Here is a 13,656-nt window from a genome sequence, read left to right as displayed (position 1 = left end):
AACTATTCACAATTGATTTTAGTGCTCAGGTCGGCACCAGTTGTACCCATTTCTTCCCATATTTCAATAACTCCTGCTCCGTCCTTCTGGAACCCTCCAAGTACAAGTAGATTCCCTACACACAACCATAGCATTTACTTTGAAAATGTCTCCAGCGTTGCGGTTCCACGTAGACCTGATGGTTAGCTGACCACCATTGCTTACCGGCCCGCAAATTTCGTGACTGGCGACAGAACCTAGGAGCGTACACGTCAGGAGCTCTCGAGGGGAGGTGAAGGCCCTGCATCAAAAAACTTAGTAGGGTTGCATTGGCTGGACATCGACATCGGACGCACAGCGCAGTGACGGGCCCCTGAGCGACTTCCTGAAGAATTCTTCCATCCGACCTCAACCCCTCCCACTTTCGTCTTCGGTTCTGCCGCCCACCGCCCGCTCCAGCTTCCCCCGATGTACCAACGTATATGCGACCATCCGCAGTGCCCGCAGCGAGTACCCCTGTAGGTGAAATGTCGAGTGACAATATGAAAGGCGGCGACATGGCTAGACCTGATGACGGGGCCATAGCACCTATGGATATACCACTGGGGGCTTAGTGAGGTGTTTCACACGACTTCAAACTCACGGAGATCATCTTGAGATAACAATTTGCTTTGAAGTATGTCGAAGTGAAGGAGAGTGGAATTATAGCCACCGCTGACCAATTCCCCCGGACGATTTGGAACGAACCTGACGGACCCACATACCTGTGTTCGCGGGGGTCACAACGCGCAAATAAGAACAGGTAGATTACTCACAGTGCCGTGGCCGTTCCTCATCCGACTTACCTCGTTGTTACAGAGATTTATGACTCCGACGACCCCCGAGTCCAGACAGAATGCTACCTGGCTCCCATTTTTATTCATAGTGAGCTGACGGTCCTGTCAGTACTTATGAGCCCTCTCTAACCTCGAATACCTTCACCTCGTTAACGGCATCATCATCACCAGAGCCCACTTCCAACTTTAGATGGGCATCTGACATGGTCAAGATCATCTTGTCTGTATCCATGGTGAATGCTACCACCTTGTGATTATTGTGCAGTGGCTCTGGTTCATTCAAGACGATGGAACTCACCGATCGACCGGATGCCAGCCAGAGACAGTCAGGTTGTGATGCATTCTGTGGTTGCCAGACAACGGACGAAACAGACGCTAATCCTCGAATCGCCTTTACGACCTTGAGTGTGGAAAGGTCGTAAATACGAACTGAGCCGTCATCTGCATAGTGTATTCGTCTGAGTAGCAGTCCATGTAAAGTGAGGCACCACCAATGTACCTGAGCCCACTGTCAACTGGCCAGCTCCACCAGCTGCCAAACAGGTTACCTGTGCAGGAATTTTCAACGTCCTGAAGGAGGCATACGTAGTTTCGCTCGCCGTCATGGTAACTAAAGACGTGTCATGATGTCTGAAGTTGTCCTGCTTGGATGATTACGGGCGCCCCTCAGATCGCCGCAAAGGCTCCGAAAGGGTACTCGATTCTCAACTCTAACCCCCAAACTAAATCCATACATCATTTTCGAACCGACTAAAGGTGAACCATGGACCAGATCAGCGCGGCGACTGAGGGGGCACCCAAATCAGTGGAAGATCTCCGTGTTATCTTGCAGGGCGATACCAAGGTCAAAGTAGCAGGTTTGTCGCACTTAGTGAGCCTGGGCTTCGTTGTATGAGCTTACTCTACTCGTAGGCGTAGATGGTGATTAGTTTTTATCCATGTTGGGTGACCTGTTGCGTTGAACACTCCTGGGACAGTCGATGGGATCCTTCGAGGAAAGTACATGGTAAGCTTGGAACCGCGATAGTTGTATTTCTCGTTTTTCTGAACCAGAAAATTAGTCCAAGGACAAGTTCTTGAGCGCTGCATCTGGCGGATTCGGTTTCTGCAGTGTCGTATTGTGAGTCGTAGCAGCCATGTTATAACATTTGTATCCTCACATCCAGCGCAGTGGTTGGGATATGCACGATACGGTTTACACTCGCGAACTCTCTATATCCAACAGACAAAATGGATATCGCGATGTGCTAGCTAAAATAGACTTGTCCACATACCGTAGGATTCCCTGGGACAACAATACCCCTTTCTTTCTGGTCTCTTTCTTCGACCCTGTCACACTGGAGCCTCTCCATGCTGATCCACGCAGCCTACTTCATACAACCTGTGAACTCGCTGCTGCCCAGGGTTTCAGTTGTATGGCCGGCGTGGAATATGAGGTACGTGTGTGCCTTCGTCCCTAATGATTTTGGGGTCTTATCCTGCTGTAGTACTTTAACTTCAAAGGTCGGTTTCCGTGAATGAAGGCCTCCGACTTGTCATGACGTTCGACGCAGAGACACCGGAATCTGTTGCTGAGAAGCGATTCACACACCTATCACCTCTGACCCCAGGGAGTGAGCATACCTTCGTCTTCTCCAAGGTTGGAGTGTACTCATTGGTGCCCATGAAGTGCACGGATATTCTCTCCTTCGTACTCAGCTTAACCAGGACTATTTCAACGAGTTGTTTGATGAGAGCCTCAAGTTCCAGATCGACGTTGAGGGTCATCGTACGTGATGCATTGGTTGCAAGGGATTTTACGATTAACTTGTTCTCAGACACCGAAACGGGTCCCGGTGTGTTGGAGACAGCTTTGGCCTACACTTACGCCCTACGCATGGCCGATAACGCCATACTCTATAAGTTCCTCGCCAAGAGCATTGGAATGAAGCACCAAGTATTGCCAAGTTTCATGGCAAAGCCTTGGGGTGATGTGCGTACCTTGTAATGGCTTCAATATCAACGACTTACATCTACCAGCTACCAGGTTGCAGTGGGTGAGACGAATGTCTTCTTAGGATTCAAGACAGGGTGCTGATACCAGCAGGCACACGCATGTTTCCCTAAGGGACCCCTCCGGAAGGAATATCTTCGCCTATTCTGAGGGTTCAGATGGACGGGCTGATGCAGCCTTCGAGGACACCAAATTCCTCAGTTTCATTGGAGAACAATTTTTGGCGGGTGTACTGGATGGCCTCCCGGAAGGTGAGCACAAGGGAAGATATGAAATACCCGGGCTAATTGCCTAGCGCACAGTGATGCCGATGGTGAGCGCCATGAGGGAACTGCAGTTTAGACCCTTCCTTATGTCTTCATAAGCTTGTTCCAACAATCAATGGGTACAAACGCCTCGTCGGAGGTGAATCATTCTGGGCTCCAAACGGGGTAACTTACGGCTACGATTCTCGAGCCGTGTCCATTCGTATAATATCACCCCCTTCAGTTCCACCGTCTGCAACAAGATTTGAAGTCCGTGTACCCGGAGCAGACATGAACCCATATCTGGTGTTGAGCGCCATTTTTAGGCTGGGTTTGAGGGGAATTACGCAGAGACTGAAACTAACCACCCTGCCGATTAGCACTTATCTTAATGATCCCTCTCGCAAGGGCGAGGTATGTATCTGGTATGCCAGACACAGACGTGTATGCTAACCAGTTTCTTCAACAGGTTGTCATGTTACCAACTTCTTTGGAGGACGCGACCACAAAGATGATGCGGCCTGGCAGTGTCGCACGTGAGGTATTTGGCGATCAATTCATTGACCACTTTGGTGGGACCAGGGAGCACGAAGTCAAATTGTGGAACGCAGCCGTTACAAACTGGGAAGGTACGAAGGTATATCACTCGTTCATTGTGGTTGGTCTCACGAACTGGGTGGCAGTGGAAAGATACCTCGAGCTTGCGTAAAAGAATTGAATAAATGAAGTGCAATCCCTATAAATACTATTCAACTATACATTCTTATCCCAAGCTACTTCATGCCTCCACAGCTGTTCTGTCGCGAATGATGCGGAACCATTTCAAGAAGTGTGTGACGTCCTGCAAGGAGGGTCAGAACAGGAATTACATTGCAGGGTGCCCGAATTCATTACTGCTGCGATTTGCCCAGGCATACTACTCTCTGCGATAAAAGACGGGATCATGCCACCAGGAGTGGCAGAGGTTGCCATGCGCCATTCGACTTTGTCGTCATCCAATTCTAGTAGACGTTCAACAGCGACATAACGACCCCGTACACCTTTTCTCTCGATCTTGGCTAATTCCTCATCTTCCGACAGGTCGATTGGGATCGAAACGATTAGGCTGGAAGCAGGTGCGAGGGAAGTGAAGTCACCCAGAAATCAGAGGCTACGCACCCGCTTCGTGGAGATGCACTGCTGAGATAAGTTGTCTGCAGCACAGTGAAAACACGAGGTGATACCGGAGGAGGATATGTATAGTAGAGAGTCCAGATAGATTGGGTTGCAGATATGCGTTTCACTTCGGAGACTTGCTTGATTGCACCCACAAATCTAAGGATAAAGACGTCAGCGAGAGTCCAAAAGACAAATGCACGCAAGTCTCTGACTGTTTCTCATTCTCTGCTTTGTTCACACCGAGCTTGCTCCAGAACTCATCGAATGTGGCGTCATCTTTGTCGTGTCGGCTAACACGGCAGTGCCACGAAGACTCGCTGCCTTGTGCTGGAGGACGACGCAATGTAAGAACCTTCCCGTTGCCAAAGGTCTTCCCCTTCTTCCAAGATTCTGTAGACGCCAGTAGTTCGTTGCCTAGTGTGATGATGGTACTCTCAGGGGGGATGTCTAGCTTTGTACGTCAGAGCGAAACCGTGTATCTGGCAGGTGAAACGCTCGCCCCCTAGCTTGACAGCATTATTTGTGAGTTGAAAGGTCGACATAGCTGAAGATGGTGGCTACATAGATAGAAGTGGAACAAGCTGTGACATCGCGATCCGAGTCGCGCTACCCCGCTCAACATGTACTGTTGCTAAACACCAGCACAATGGCAAAGGAACCACAGTCGAGAGATCTTCGGGAATGCATGTGCGTATTGAAACTCATGTCGCGTTCAACGGCTGATGCATATGTCAAATGCTTCAGAAAACTCATCAAGGAGATGACTACTATCATCGACCCTGCTGATGATTACCTGACCATAACTGCAGCTGAAGAGCAGATGAAAATCAATTACGCGAAAGCCAAGCGAGAAAATGATGAGGCGTATTCCAATCTTAAAGGTGCGCGACTTCAAGACTGTAGCACGCGTCCTCGTCGACATCTCATCTTTGCAGCGTTGAGCCGCGTGCTCGAGGCAGCGCGTAAATCATCGGCGCGCCCACCCAACGTTCCTGCTCCAGAGCAGCATGCTGCCCGACTTAACGAGCTCGACAGCACTCGAATATCTCTTGCAAAAGCTTTGCGCGACGCCGAGAATTCGTTAGCAAGTAAGGAAGCAGAATTGGCGGCTTTGAAGGAGGGAGCGCGTGCATTGGAAGAGTCGGATCCGGCACAAAGCCATCAAGGTGAAATAGATGGCACAACGTGAGGAGGTCGCATGCTTCAGTTATTCAAGTAATTTACTGCCTCCAGGCTCCGTTTACAAATTTTCAGGGGGATGGGCTTCGATATAGTCTTGGACAGCGACGGCAAGGCGTCGACGATGTTCATCCGTGAGTACCCGTGATTGCGGTTAGGCGTTACCATTGCTAAGTACGTGGCATTGCAGGTGCAGAATCTGGTGACGTTCACACTCTCGCTCCGCGTGGCAGCGATTACCACAGTGTGGAACAAGCATGGAAACTTGCCACCTCGTGACGTCAGGAGGATACGGTTTCTCAGGTATTTAGTCGTCAAGGCTGCCAGCTTTTCCCCCTTCGTAGAGATCTAGTTTGGCGGACTGTGATAGGAGTTGTTCACGATGCATGTTGTATTCTGCAGTGGGTTCAATGTATGTTATAATAACTATATGGTATGCTATAAAACCAATATTTATATCAGGGTCTCTGAATTATTCCGTGCTGTACCTAGAACGAGAAGGTAAGTTCACCAGATCGCAAATGAATCGCCTGTACCAACCGGTATTGCCTCTCTCACTACCCACACCTTGTCCTTCGACTTCTCGCAGACTTCTCGCACTTTAGCTTCTATGGCATTTTTCTTTACCTTATGAATGCGAAGATCCTGGTATATGCTCTCAACAAGGAAGTTCAAACTCGGCGTGGCCAGCGTGGTGACCTTTGCGAGCAACGCGCCAAGATGCTCATCGGGAAAAGGTGGCGCTTTACGAGTTTGAGTTATACCAGCACGTTTCCCGTGTGAAGCGGCCCCCAGACTAGGATCGACTGCTACTTTGTCAGGCGGGTTCAGATCAACTTTGACATTTTGACGTTCTTCGGCGGCAGCGGAAACGAATGTAAAAGGATTGATGGGGTGCGGTGCATCTGAAGGCAGGTTAGTTGACGAGTCGCCAATAATGGGGGAGGGGAGGGCCTAACCGTTGAACAACTGTATCCGGTATGCCTCAAACGGCTCATACTCGCACTTCCCGATGGCGGATTCCCAGCAAGGACCCTTAGCATAAGGGACCAATTGTACCACTACCTTCCGCTTCTTCTCCTGTTGCTTGCCCGGGTCCTCCGCCTTTCGTTTCGGTGGGGGCATGATTAGATTGGCAGCTGAGGAAGGTGACGGATCTCGTGAATCCGGGATAGAAGGGGTCTGCACTTCCTCATCATCTACAAGCCAACTATCAAGGTCAGAGTCTGGTTCATCGCCGTCCGCATCGTCTTCCTCCCCATCATCCACTACGTCGTCCGCTTGAGCAGGATCCTCATCCTCCCACTCCTCCCCGCTGTCATACCCGTAATCGCGTGCTAGGAAATCTTTCGCGAAGGGGGCGCGGGGCCCAACGATACGAGAGTTTCTAGTCCAGGTGCCGTAATATCCAGGGCGGGCGTCTTCGTTAAAAATAAGGACTTTAGCGGGTAGAAGCTTGCGGTCGCTCAATATTTTCAGCAGATGACGAACTTGGGACGGGTCACCGGCTATCTCTGCTTCGCCGAGTTGCGCCATAACGTCTCGTACGGTCCGTGGGTTGGAAGTCTTGAATGAAGACACGCTCCTCCTTGCAGGCCGCATCAAACTCCGTCGCCTAAACAATTTCAAGATGTTCTGTAACTCAGCTAGATAGACAATTGTAGCTTGTCGGATCCGTAGGCAATTGCTACTGCACTCACCAGGTTCGCTATGTGCGGCCGGCTCGTCTGACGAAGGCGCGTAGGCTTGTGTATCGCTGGCCGCATCAGTGTCGTCGATGACAATTGCATCGTCGTGGGTGATGCCCCTCCCCTTGGTCCCAGGCCTTGTCCCTTTTGATTCCAGGAACCAATTGTGAGGTGCGCATTCGGCGTCTTTCTTTAGCACAAAGGGCTTGAAAGTTCTTTGAAAATCATTCTCGATTGCTAACGGATTGGCTGCGGCGATCGAATCTTTTGCGGGTGAATCTTGACTGGATACCTTAGCCTTCCCGAAGAAATTTGCCAGTATAGAACGTGATTTATCTTGAGCTTCTTTCTGTTTTCTTTCTTTTTCTACCCTCGCCGCTTTCCTCTCTTCTTTCTCCTTGTCCTGTGGTGAGGAATGAGTATCTTCCAACAGAGTAGTGCTGTATACATGCCTTCGCAGCCTGCTCCGGGTCAAGGGCTCTTTTGGCCCGAATTTTTGGGCCACCATGCGCAGACTGTTGGTTACAGAATGAGTGGTAGAAATGGGGACATCAGTATTACTAACGGTATCGTCGCCGGTGGGTATCGAAGTAGTTCCATGCGGTATATTTTGTTTCTCTGCGGAATTCAAGTTGGCGGAGGCGTGCCCGGAGGGTAATCCCGCATCCTTGGTTGGGGACTTGCTGGTGCCCTTCGGATCAAGGATAGCGTCTTGTTGAGCCTTGGGAAGATGTTCGAAGATAGCACTACAGACTTTTCTGCGCCTGCACTGATGTAAGCTCCGGGGACGGGGTACGAACGACTCTTACTCGCCTGGACACGCTCGGTCATTCTGGCTTCCGCGGTCTCTCTAGCAGACTTCGGCAACCAGTCCTTAAACGCGTCTTGCACTTCCCAACGCCAGACACAAATAGTAGCAGGAGGCTTTTGGACCGAGTGGCAATCAAGACCATAATTAACCCGTTTCATCACCGTCTTGATGGCATGCTCAATTGCAGAGAGGGGAAGGCAAGACTCGAGAGCTGTACGGTAAGCTTCGTCAACTTCACCTTGTCCCGGCAGCAGAGTTGAACGCATTTGTTTAGCAAGAGCCGCAGCACTCTTGTCACTAGACGTATTCACTGAGATACCTTGGGCTGGATGACTACCCGACAACTAACTTACCTCTCTTGAGCCAACTTGACGATTACGGGCTTGTTCTCATCCGGAATGTTGGTTAGTGGCTGAGCAACGTTATTGGCACGCTTATCCAGCATTTCTCGAAATTTGACGATCTCTGGTAGGAGCGGGCAGATACAGATATCTTCTTCACAAAAACTGTCCACGACGACTTGCCTTGCATGGTCTCTGATGTCTTCTCGAAGGAAATTGGTTTTTGCTTAAAGATAACCTTTCCATTCTTAATTTCGACAAGCGGATTGGCTGGCAGCATCTGTTAGTCGGACTGTAGGCTATGGGCGAGGCGAGACGAGGTCGCGACTTACAGGCAAAAGGCAACATTATTGGTACATCTAAAAGCAAATTTAAAGCACTAGCCCCCAAAGGACGCGTCCTAGACATACCTGATCTCGATTCTGGCTGCGCCATGGTGGCCGGCAGTCGCTGGTCAGCTTGACGCGTGCATCGCGTCGGGGGTGTCATACGCGTGGGAGAGTATTTGTAAGCACATGGTCGCGTGACGCGACGTGTCGACGCGCCTCATCTCATGGCTTTCTTTCAGCCCCAAGCAAAAACAGTGCCAAAGCACACAGTAGACCCTGTGCTGCAGCCATGGATCGAGAAATAGTAGGCGATTAGAGTTCCTCGATCAGTCAGGAAGAGTAACCCGACGTGCAGTCGTCCGAAGACCATTGACGATGTCTCTGCGCAGGAACATACTGTGACAGTGCTACGCAAGGCACTCTTGTCAACAAACGTCGGTACCCGTTTACCTCGAGTGCAGCTATGCTGATTCGTATCCAGCTGCCTCACATGTTATTTTATGGGCCACCAGGCACTGGCAAGACCTCGACTATTCTTGCTCTCGCCCGACAATTATTTGGGTACGGATTTAATCTCTCGCACGCCCAAACACTACCAACAGAGCAATAGGCCAGACAACTTTCGCAATCGGGTGCTAGAACTCAATGCTTCTGATGAACGAGGTATCAGTGTTGTCAGGGAGAAAATTAAGACATTTGCTCGGCAAACACCAAGGGCGCAAGCTGCCAATTCGGATGGCAAGAGCTATCCCTGCCCTCCGTATAAAATCATAATTTTAGATGAGGCGGACTCTATGACTCAAGATGCACAGGGAGCTCTTCGACGTATTATGGAAACCTACGCGCGAATCACCCGTTTCTGTCTTGTGTGCAACTATGTTACGCGGTCGGATATACCTTTCTGCAATTCTCGCACCGTCCACTTATACTGAGCTAGGATAATCGAACCTCTAGCATCTAGATGTTCGAAGTTTCGGTTTACCCCACTCGACCCGCTATCGACATCCTCACGGCTTACCCACATTGCAGCAGCGGAGCATGTGGAAGTCACCCCGGAGGTGGTGACCACTTTGATAGATGCTTCTAATGGCGATCTACGACGTTCTATCACATACCTACAATCTGCCTCTCGATTGTCCTCGTCAGCCGACCCACCAACACCCATCACGCCAAGAGATATCCAAGAGATTGCCGGAGTAGTCCCCACCACAGTAGTAAATGATCTCGCGAGAACATTGGGGCTGGATGTGGGCAGTGACATGGTAGTCGATGCTGTCACTCCCAAGCGAAGAGGTTTTGACGCTATTCAAACGAAGGTCAAAGAAGTCATTCGCGAAGGTTACTCTGTGGCGCAGTTGTTGTCTCAAGTTGGTGGTATCTCCCCGATTACATACTTTTCGCTAACAGTTTCTAGCTTCATGATCTCATAATCCACCACCAGATGTTACCTGCACGGCAGAAGGCTACTTGTGCACTGGTGATAGCTGAGGCAGACAAGGCTTTATGTGATGGCGCAGACGAGGAACTTTGGTTACTAGAGGTTGCAATGCAAACCTACAAAGCGCTGTCACGCTAATCTTATCGCCCATTTTTTTGCATGGTTGCATACGAGAAATCATTCAATTGCAAGATAATAGCATGACAGTTGATTCAAGTTACTGCGGTGTACTTTTCGCGCGTAAATGATGTGACATCACCGAATACCAGCGGTCGCCTTCTGCAATGCACGCTTGACGCCAAGTTGAGCTTTCCTAAGCTCATCGGCGGTCGAATCTTCAATCTCGAGCTTCTCAAGAGCGCGGGCCAGTTCAGCCTCGACCTGTTGCTTGGCGCCACGCTTGAGTTTCATGCCAATCTCTGGGGAGGTGATGGTCCCCTCGACTTGGTGGATATATGCCTCAAGGTCAGATTTGGCCTCATGCCGGGACTGGAATTCCTTGTCTGCCTGCTTGAACTGCTCAGCGTCCTTGATCATCTGGTCAATCTCGGCCGTCGATAGACGTCCAACAGAGTTGGTGATGCCTGGATATCATTCAGATCATGAGATTTGATGATCGTCAGACAACTCACTAATCGAGGCTTTACGACCCGAAGCGCGATCTTGAGCAGATACCTTTAGTAGACCGTTGGCATCAACCTCAAAGGTAGTGACAAGCTCGGCTTGACCACGAGGCATCGGTGGGATGCCAGTGAGTTCGAATTCACCAAGCAACCGATTATCGCGACATTGCGTCCGCTCGCCCTCGTACCTGAATGCAATAACTGAGACAATGCGTTTCTCAGGTTCATCAAAATAACTTACACAGGGAAGGTAACTGTAGTTTGGTTGTCCTCGACTGTGGTGAACACCCGGGACTTGCTGGTTGGGATGGGGGTATTACGAGGAACGACCACCCCAAAGACGTCGCCCTGCATGGCAACTCCGAGAGAAAGGGGAGCGACGTCGAGGAGAAGAAGATCCTGAGTTTTCTCCGAAGTCTGACCAGTTAGGACGGCGGCCTGAACATGCAGCTCCATAGGCGACAGCTTCGTCAGGATTGATTGACTTGTTCAGTTGGCGGCCACCGAAGTATTCAGAAACAAGGGCTTGTATTTTAGGAATACGATGTAGAACCACCAACAAGCACAATGTCATCGACCCTTTCGCGGGGTATTTTGGAATCTTTCAGCACCTTCTCGACAGGCTCAAGAGTTGACTTGAACAGTGCAGCGTTGATTTCCTCAAAGCGAGCCCGAGTGATATTAGCTGAGAAGTCAACACCCTAATGGAACAAATAAATAGTTAAGCATGACTTCCTCCTGACGTTAGTCTCTCCGGACATACCTGGAAAAGTGAGTCAACCTCGATGGTCGTTTGGGTAACACTGGAGAGAGTGCGCTTGGCACGTTCGCAGGCGCTTCTCAGCCGTCTCAGGGCACGAGGATCCTCAGAGATATCGAGCTTTTGCTTCCTCTTGAACTCGTTCTTGAAGTGTTCTAGAAGTGCGTTGTCGAAGTCTTCACCACCAAGATGGGTGTCACCGGCAGTTGCCTTCACGGCAAATACACCACCGCTGATATTGAGGAGGGAAACATCAAAGGTTCCTCCACCAAGGTCAAAAATAAGGACGTTCTTTTCGGATTTTGACTGACGGTCGAGACCGTATGCAATAGCAGCAGCGGTGGGTTCATTAATGATACGGAGAACATCAAGGCCCGCGATGGCACCAGCATCCTTGGTGGCCAAACGCTGCGAATCATTGAAGTACGCAGGGACACTAGGGGAATGTCTGTCTCAAAGGCTGTACAGCAAGAAATATGTGAACTTACGTGATAACGGCCTTCTTGACGATCTTGCCAAGTTTCGCCTCGGAGATTTCCTTCATTTTGGTAAGGACCATGGAAGAAATTTCTTGGGGTGTGAAAGTCTTTTCCTCTCCAAGGTAGTTGACCTTGATCAGAGGAGAACCCTCTTTTTCAACGACCTCAAATGGCCAATGGGCCATATCCTAACAATCCATTGATCAGATGATCTACGGGAGGGACGCAAATACTCACCTTTTTGACATCTGGATCGCTAGAATGACCATCAAAGTCAGCAAGATGCGCGACACCGAGATACTGGAAGACACGGACTCATAACGACGACCAATAAGACGCTTAGCATCGAACACGGTGTTACGAGGGTTCATTGCAGCCTGATTCTTTGCCGCGTCGCCGATGAGACGTTCCTCAGCAGAGAAGGCGACATATGATGGTGTTGTGCGATTACCCTCTATAGATATCGGAGTCAGCACTATCAAATAGATACCTCGAAGGCTTGTCGGTACTCACGATCGTTGGCAATGATTTCTACCCGATCGTTTTGCCAGACACCCACACACCTGGACGTATGAAATAGAGTAAATACATGTGGTGATAAGCTAATGAGTCGCACTTACGAGTATGTTGTGCCGAGATCGATGCCAATTGCGCCGTCGAAAACGTCTTCCATCTTTTTTTTTTTGGTCTTTTCCCGGGCGTCGAGCGTTGGAAGATGGAAGAGAGGGATGATTGAAAAAAATCGATGGCCGGCTTATGTAAGCACCAAATGTCGCCCTTGAAATTTTGCACTGCCACTGCGAACATCCGTCTTTCCTCATGGCTCTGCGGCCATGGACCACTGCAACGAGATGTCTGCGAAGGCAACGCGTCCTCCCCCGCAATGCTGCCTAGGACTACGCACACAGCACCCAATAGTAATCTGGAGTCTTCTATAGAGTCACCGGAAGACTGGCATCTCATGCAAGAGAACAGAGCCCGGTTCAAGACGCTATGTGAGTATGCTCACCTCGCGTCTATTTGTACGCCTCCCGACCTCTTTCTCCTGCATAGTCGACCTTTTTGAATCAACATGGATCTACCCAGACACGTGAGAAAACCTTCCAGCCCCATCATACATTGTCACGTCCGCTAGCTCCTTCACATACCACTCTCTCAGCCCTCGTTGCTGCTGGCGCGCATTTCGGACACACAACCTCATTAATGAATCCCAACTTTCTACCGTACTCATTCGGCACTCGTGCCGGTCTCACCATCATCGACCTTGAACAGACCTTGCCGCTTCTACGACGTGCCGCCAGTCTTGTACGCGCAGTTGCACAACGCAACGGCACAATAATCTTCGTGGGCACCCGCCCTGACCTGCAGGACACAATACAAAGGGCGTCGGAGAGACTTGGGCCACAGGGATATCACATTGGAGAACGATGGCTCCCCGGAGCCCTTACGAATAGGAACCAGCTTTTCCAGGAGGAGAGTCACCAGTACCGCTTGACACCCGACCTTGTCGTCTTCCTCAACCCCTTGGCCAACATGAACGCAATACGCGAGTGTGCTATTCAGCACGTTCCGACAACCGGTATCATTGATTCCAACGCGGATCCTCGCATTGTCATGTATCCCATACCTGCAAACGATGATAGCCCCCGCACGGCCCAAATAATAGCTGGCGTTTTAAGTGTGGCAGGAAGAGATGGCGTCGTGGCACGGGGAGAGGACCAAAAAACTTATCAACATCAGGCACACAGGATATTGATCAAGCAAGCTTTAACTGGCGAAGGAAATTCGTGATCTCAT

The 13,656-nt window shown here is 50.2% G+C and overlaps 8 protein-coding genes across 8 annotated transcripts; 4 read left to right on the top strand and 4 right to left on the bottom strand.

The window, feature by feature from the left end:
* Positions 1-2: 2 nt before the first annotated feature.
* On the bottom strand, positions 3-1,420 carry F5J12DRAFT_903443 (WD40-repeat-containing domain protein; the record flags this gene model as incomplete). Its single annotated transcript, XM_051748406.1, has 8 exons — positions 3-94; positions 120-280; positions 336-588; positions 623-743; positions 795-908; positions 961-1,062; positions 1,114-1,256; positions 1,315-1,420. The coding sequence occupies 8 exons, from the start codon at positions 1,418-1,420 to the stop codon at positions 3-5; spliced, it is 1,092 nt and encodes a 363-aa protein (XP_051603499.1).
* A 158-nt stretch (positions 1,421-1,578) lies between these two features.
* Positions 1,579-3,788, top strand: F5J12DRAFT_763222 (glutamine synthetase/guanido kinase; the record flags this gene model as incomplete). The annotated part of the gene is made up of 15 exons (XM_051742151.1): positions 1,579-1,686; positions 1,712-1,736; positions 1,793-1,821; positions 1,877-1,935; positions 1,987-2,251; positions 2,303-2,318; positions 2,369-2,428; positions 2,485-2,583; positions 2,633-2,787; positions 2,835-2,851; positions 2,902-3,059; positions 3,111-3,121; positions 3,174-3,467; positions 3,523-3,682; positions 3,737-3,788. 15 exons carry the CDS (start codon positions 1,579-1,581, stop codon positions 3,760-3,762), a joined length of 1,482 nt encoding a protein of 493 aa, XP_051603498.1. The 3' UTR covers positions 3,763-3,788.
* On the bottom strand, positions 3,789-4,798 carry F5J12DRAFT_805508 (uncharacterized protein). Its single transcript, XM_051744552.1, has 5 exons — positions 4,711-4,798; positions 4,424-4,658; positions 4,212-4,367; positions 3,948-4,158; positions 3,789-3,894 (listed from the first exon to the last, which is right to left on the bottom strand). The coding sequence occupies exons 1-5, from the start codon at positions 4,751-4,753 to the stop codon at positions 3,832-3,834; spliced, it is 708 nt and encodes a 235-aa protein (XP_051603497.1). The 5' UTR covers positions 4,754-4,798; the 3' UTR covers positions 3,789-3,831.
* Positions 4,799-4,811: 13 nt separating this feature from the next.
* F5J12DRAFT_805501 (uncharacterized protein) lies at positions 4,812-5,854 on the top strand. Its single transcript, XM_051744551.1, has 5 exons — positions 4,812-4,898; positions 4,956-5,092; positions 5,147-5,396; positions 5,445-5,524; positions 5,581-5,854. The coding sequence occupies exons 1-5, from the start codon at positions 4,858-4,860 to the stop codon at positions 5,667-5,669; spliced, it is 597 nt and encodes a 198-aa protein (XP_051603496.1). The 5' UTR covers positions 4,812-4,857; the 3' UTR covers positions 5,670-5,854.
* On the bottom strand, positions 5,759-8,492 carry F5J12DRAFT_959869 (chromatin assembly factor 1 subunit A-domain-containing protein). Its single transcript, XM_051749918.1, has 8 exons — positions 8,397-8,492; positions 8,243-8,352; positions 7,882-8,186; positions 7,605-7,831; positions 7,091-7,481; positions 6,350-7,036; positions 5,931-6,295; positions 5,759-5,878 (listed from the first exon to the last, which is right to left on the bottom strand). The coding sequence occupies exons 1-8, from the start codon at positions 8,418-8,420 to the stop codon at positions 5,849-5,851; spliced, it is 2,139 nt and encodes a 712-aa protein (XP_051603495.1). The 5' UTR covers positions 8,421-8,492; the 3' UTR covers positions 5,759-5,848.
* A 291-nt stretch (positions 8,493-8,783) lies between these two features.
* On the top strand, positions 8,784-10,436 carry F5J12DRAFT_959865 (P-loop containing nucleoside triphosphate hydrolase protein; the record flags this gene model as incomplete). The annotated part of the gene is made up of 6 exons (XM_051749917.1): positions 8,784-8,863; positions 8,915-8,993; positions 9,041-9,120; positions 9,170-9,445; positions 9,497-9,926; positions 10,001-10,436. 6 exons carry the CDS (start codon positions 8,784-8,786, stop codon positions 10,133-10,135), a joined length of 1,080 nt encoding a protein of 359 aa, XP_051603494.1. The 3' UTR covers positions 10,136-10,436.
* Positions 10,203-12,610, bottom strand: F5J12DRAFT_805482 (heat shock protein 70 family). Its single transcript, XM_051744550.1, has 11 exons — positions 12,480-12,610; positions 12,373-12,422; positions 12,175-12,313; positions 12,097-12,115; positions 11,869-12,047; positions 11,384-11,816; positions 11,174-11,321; positions 11,084-11,145; positions 10,862-11,058; positions 10,630-10,808; positions 10,203-10,581 (listed from the first exon to the last, which is right to left on the bottom strand). Exons 1-11 carry the CDS (start codon positions 12,530-12,532, stop codon positions 10,253-10,255), a joined length of 1,788 nt encoding a protein of 595 aa, XP_051603493.1. The 5' UTR covers positions 12,533-12,610; the 3' UTR covers positions 10,203-10,252.
* A 68-nt stretch (positions 12,611-12,678) lies between these two features.
* On the top strand, positions 12,679-13,650 carry F5J12DRAFT_903417 (ribosomal protein S2, flavodoxin-like domain-containing protein; the record flags this gene model as incomplete). The annotated part of the gene is made up of 2 exons (XM_051748403.1): positions 12,679-12,729; positions 12,913-13,650. 2 exons carry the CDS (start codon positions 12,679-12,681, stop codon positions 13,648-13,650), a joined length of 789 nt encoding a protein of 262 aa, XP_051603492.1.
* Positions 13,651-13,656: the final 6 nt, after the last annotated feature.

This window comes from Pisolithus orientalis (genome assembly GCF_024613125.1).
Source record: "Pisolithus orientalis strain OTSU chromosome Unknown F5J12scaffold_4, whole genome shotgun sequence".
Lineage (NCBI taxonomy): Eukaryota > Fungi > Basidiomycota > Agaricomycetes > Boletales > Pisolithaceae > Pisolithus > Pisolithus orientalis.
This window is presented reverse-complemented; position numbering and strand designations above follow the sequence as displayed.

Excerpts from the sequence above, each read along its gene's own strand:
- F5J12DRAFT_805508 (XM_051744552.1), bottom strand. The coding sequence starts at position 4,753 with ATGTCGACCTTTCAACTCACAAATAATGCTGTCAAGCTAGGGG. Across the intron at positions 4,659-4,710 it reads TAATGCTGTCAAGCTAGGGG|ACATCCCCCCTGAGAGTACC; the intron begins GCGAGCGTTTCA and ends GTACAAAGCTAG. Across the intron at positions 3,895-3,947 it reads TGCCTGGGCAAATCGCAGCA|GACGTCACACACTTCTTGAA; the intron begins GTAATGAATTCG and ends CCCTCCTTGCAG.
- F5J12DRAFT_805501 (XM_051744551.1), top strand. The coding sequence starts at position 4,858 with ATGGCAAAGGAACCACAGTCGAGAGATCTTCGGGAATGCAT. Across the intron at positions 4,899-4,955 it reads AGAGATCTTCGGGAATGCAT|AAAACTCATCAAGGAGATGA; the intron begins GTGCGTATTGAA and ends CAAATGCTTCAG. Across the intron at positions 5,525-5,580 it reads GGCGTCGACGATGTTCATCC|GTGCAGAATCTGGTGACGTT; the intron begins GTGAGTACCCGT and ends GTGGCATTGCAG.
- F5J12DRAFT_959869 (XM_051749918.1), bottom strand. The coding sequence starts at position 8,420 with ATGCAAGGCAAGTCGTCGTGGACA. Across the intron at positions 8,187-8,242 it reads GTCAAGTTGGCTCAAGAGAG|TGACAAGAGTGCTGCGGCTC; the intron begins GTAAGTTAGTTG and ends GAATACGTCTAG. Across the intron at positions 6,296-6,349 it reads CCGGATACAGTTGTTCAACG|ATGCACCGCACCCCATCAAT; the intron begins GTTAGGCCCTCC and ends ACCTGCCTTCAG.
- F5J12DRAFT_805482 (XM_051744550.1), bottom strand. The coding sequence starts at position 12,532 with ATGGAAGACGTTTTCGACGGCGCAATTGGCATCGATCTCGGCACAACA. Across the intron at positions 12,423-12,479 it reads GATCTCGGCACAACATACTC|GTGTGTGGGTGTCTGGCAAA; the intron begins GTAAGTGCGACT and ends TCATACGTCCAG. Across the intron at positions 10,582-10,629 it reads GGGTCGTAAAGCCTCGATTA|GCATCACCAACTCTGTTGGA; the intron begins GTGAGTTGTCTG and ends AATGATATCCAG.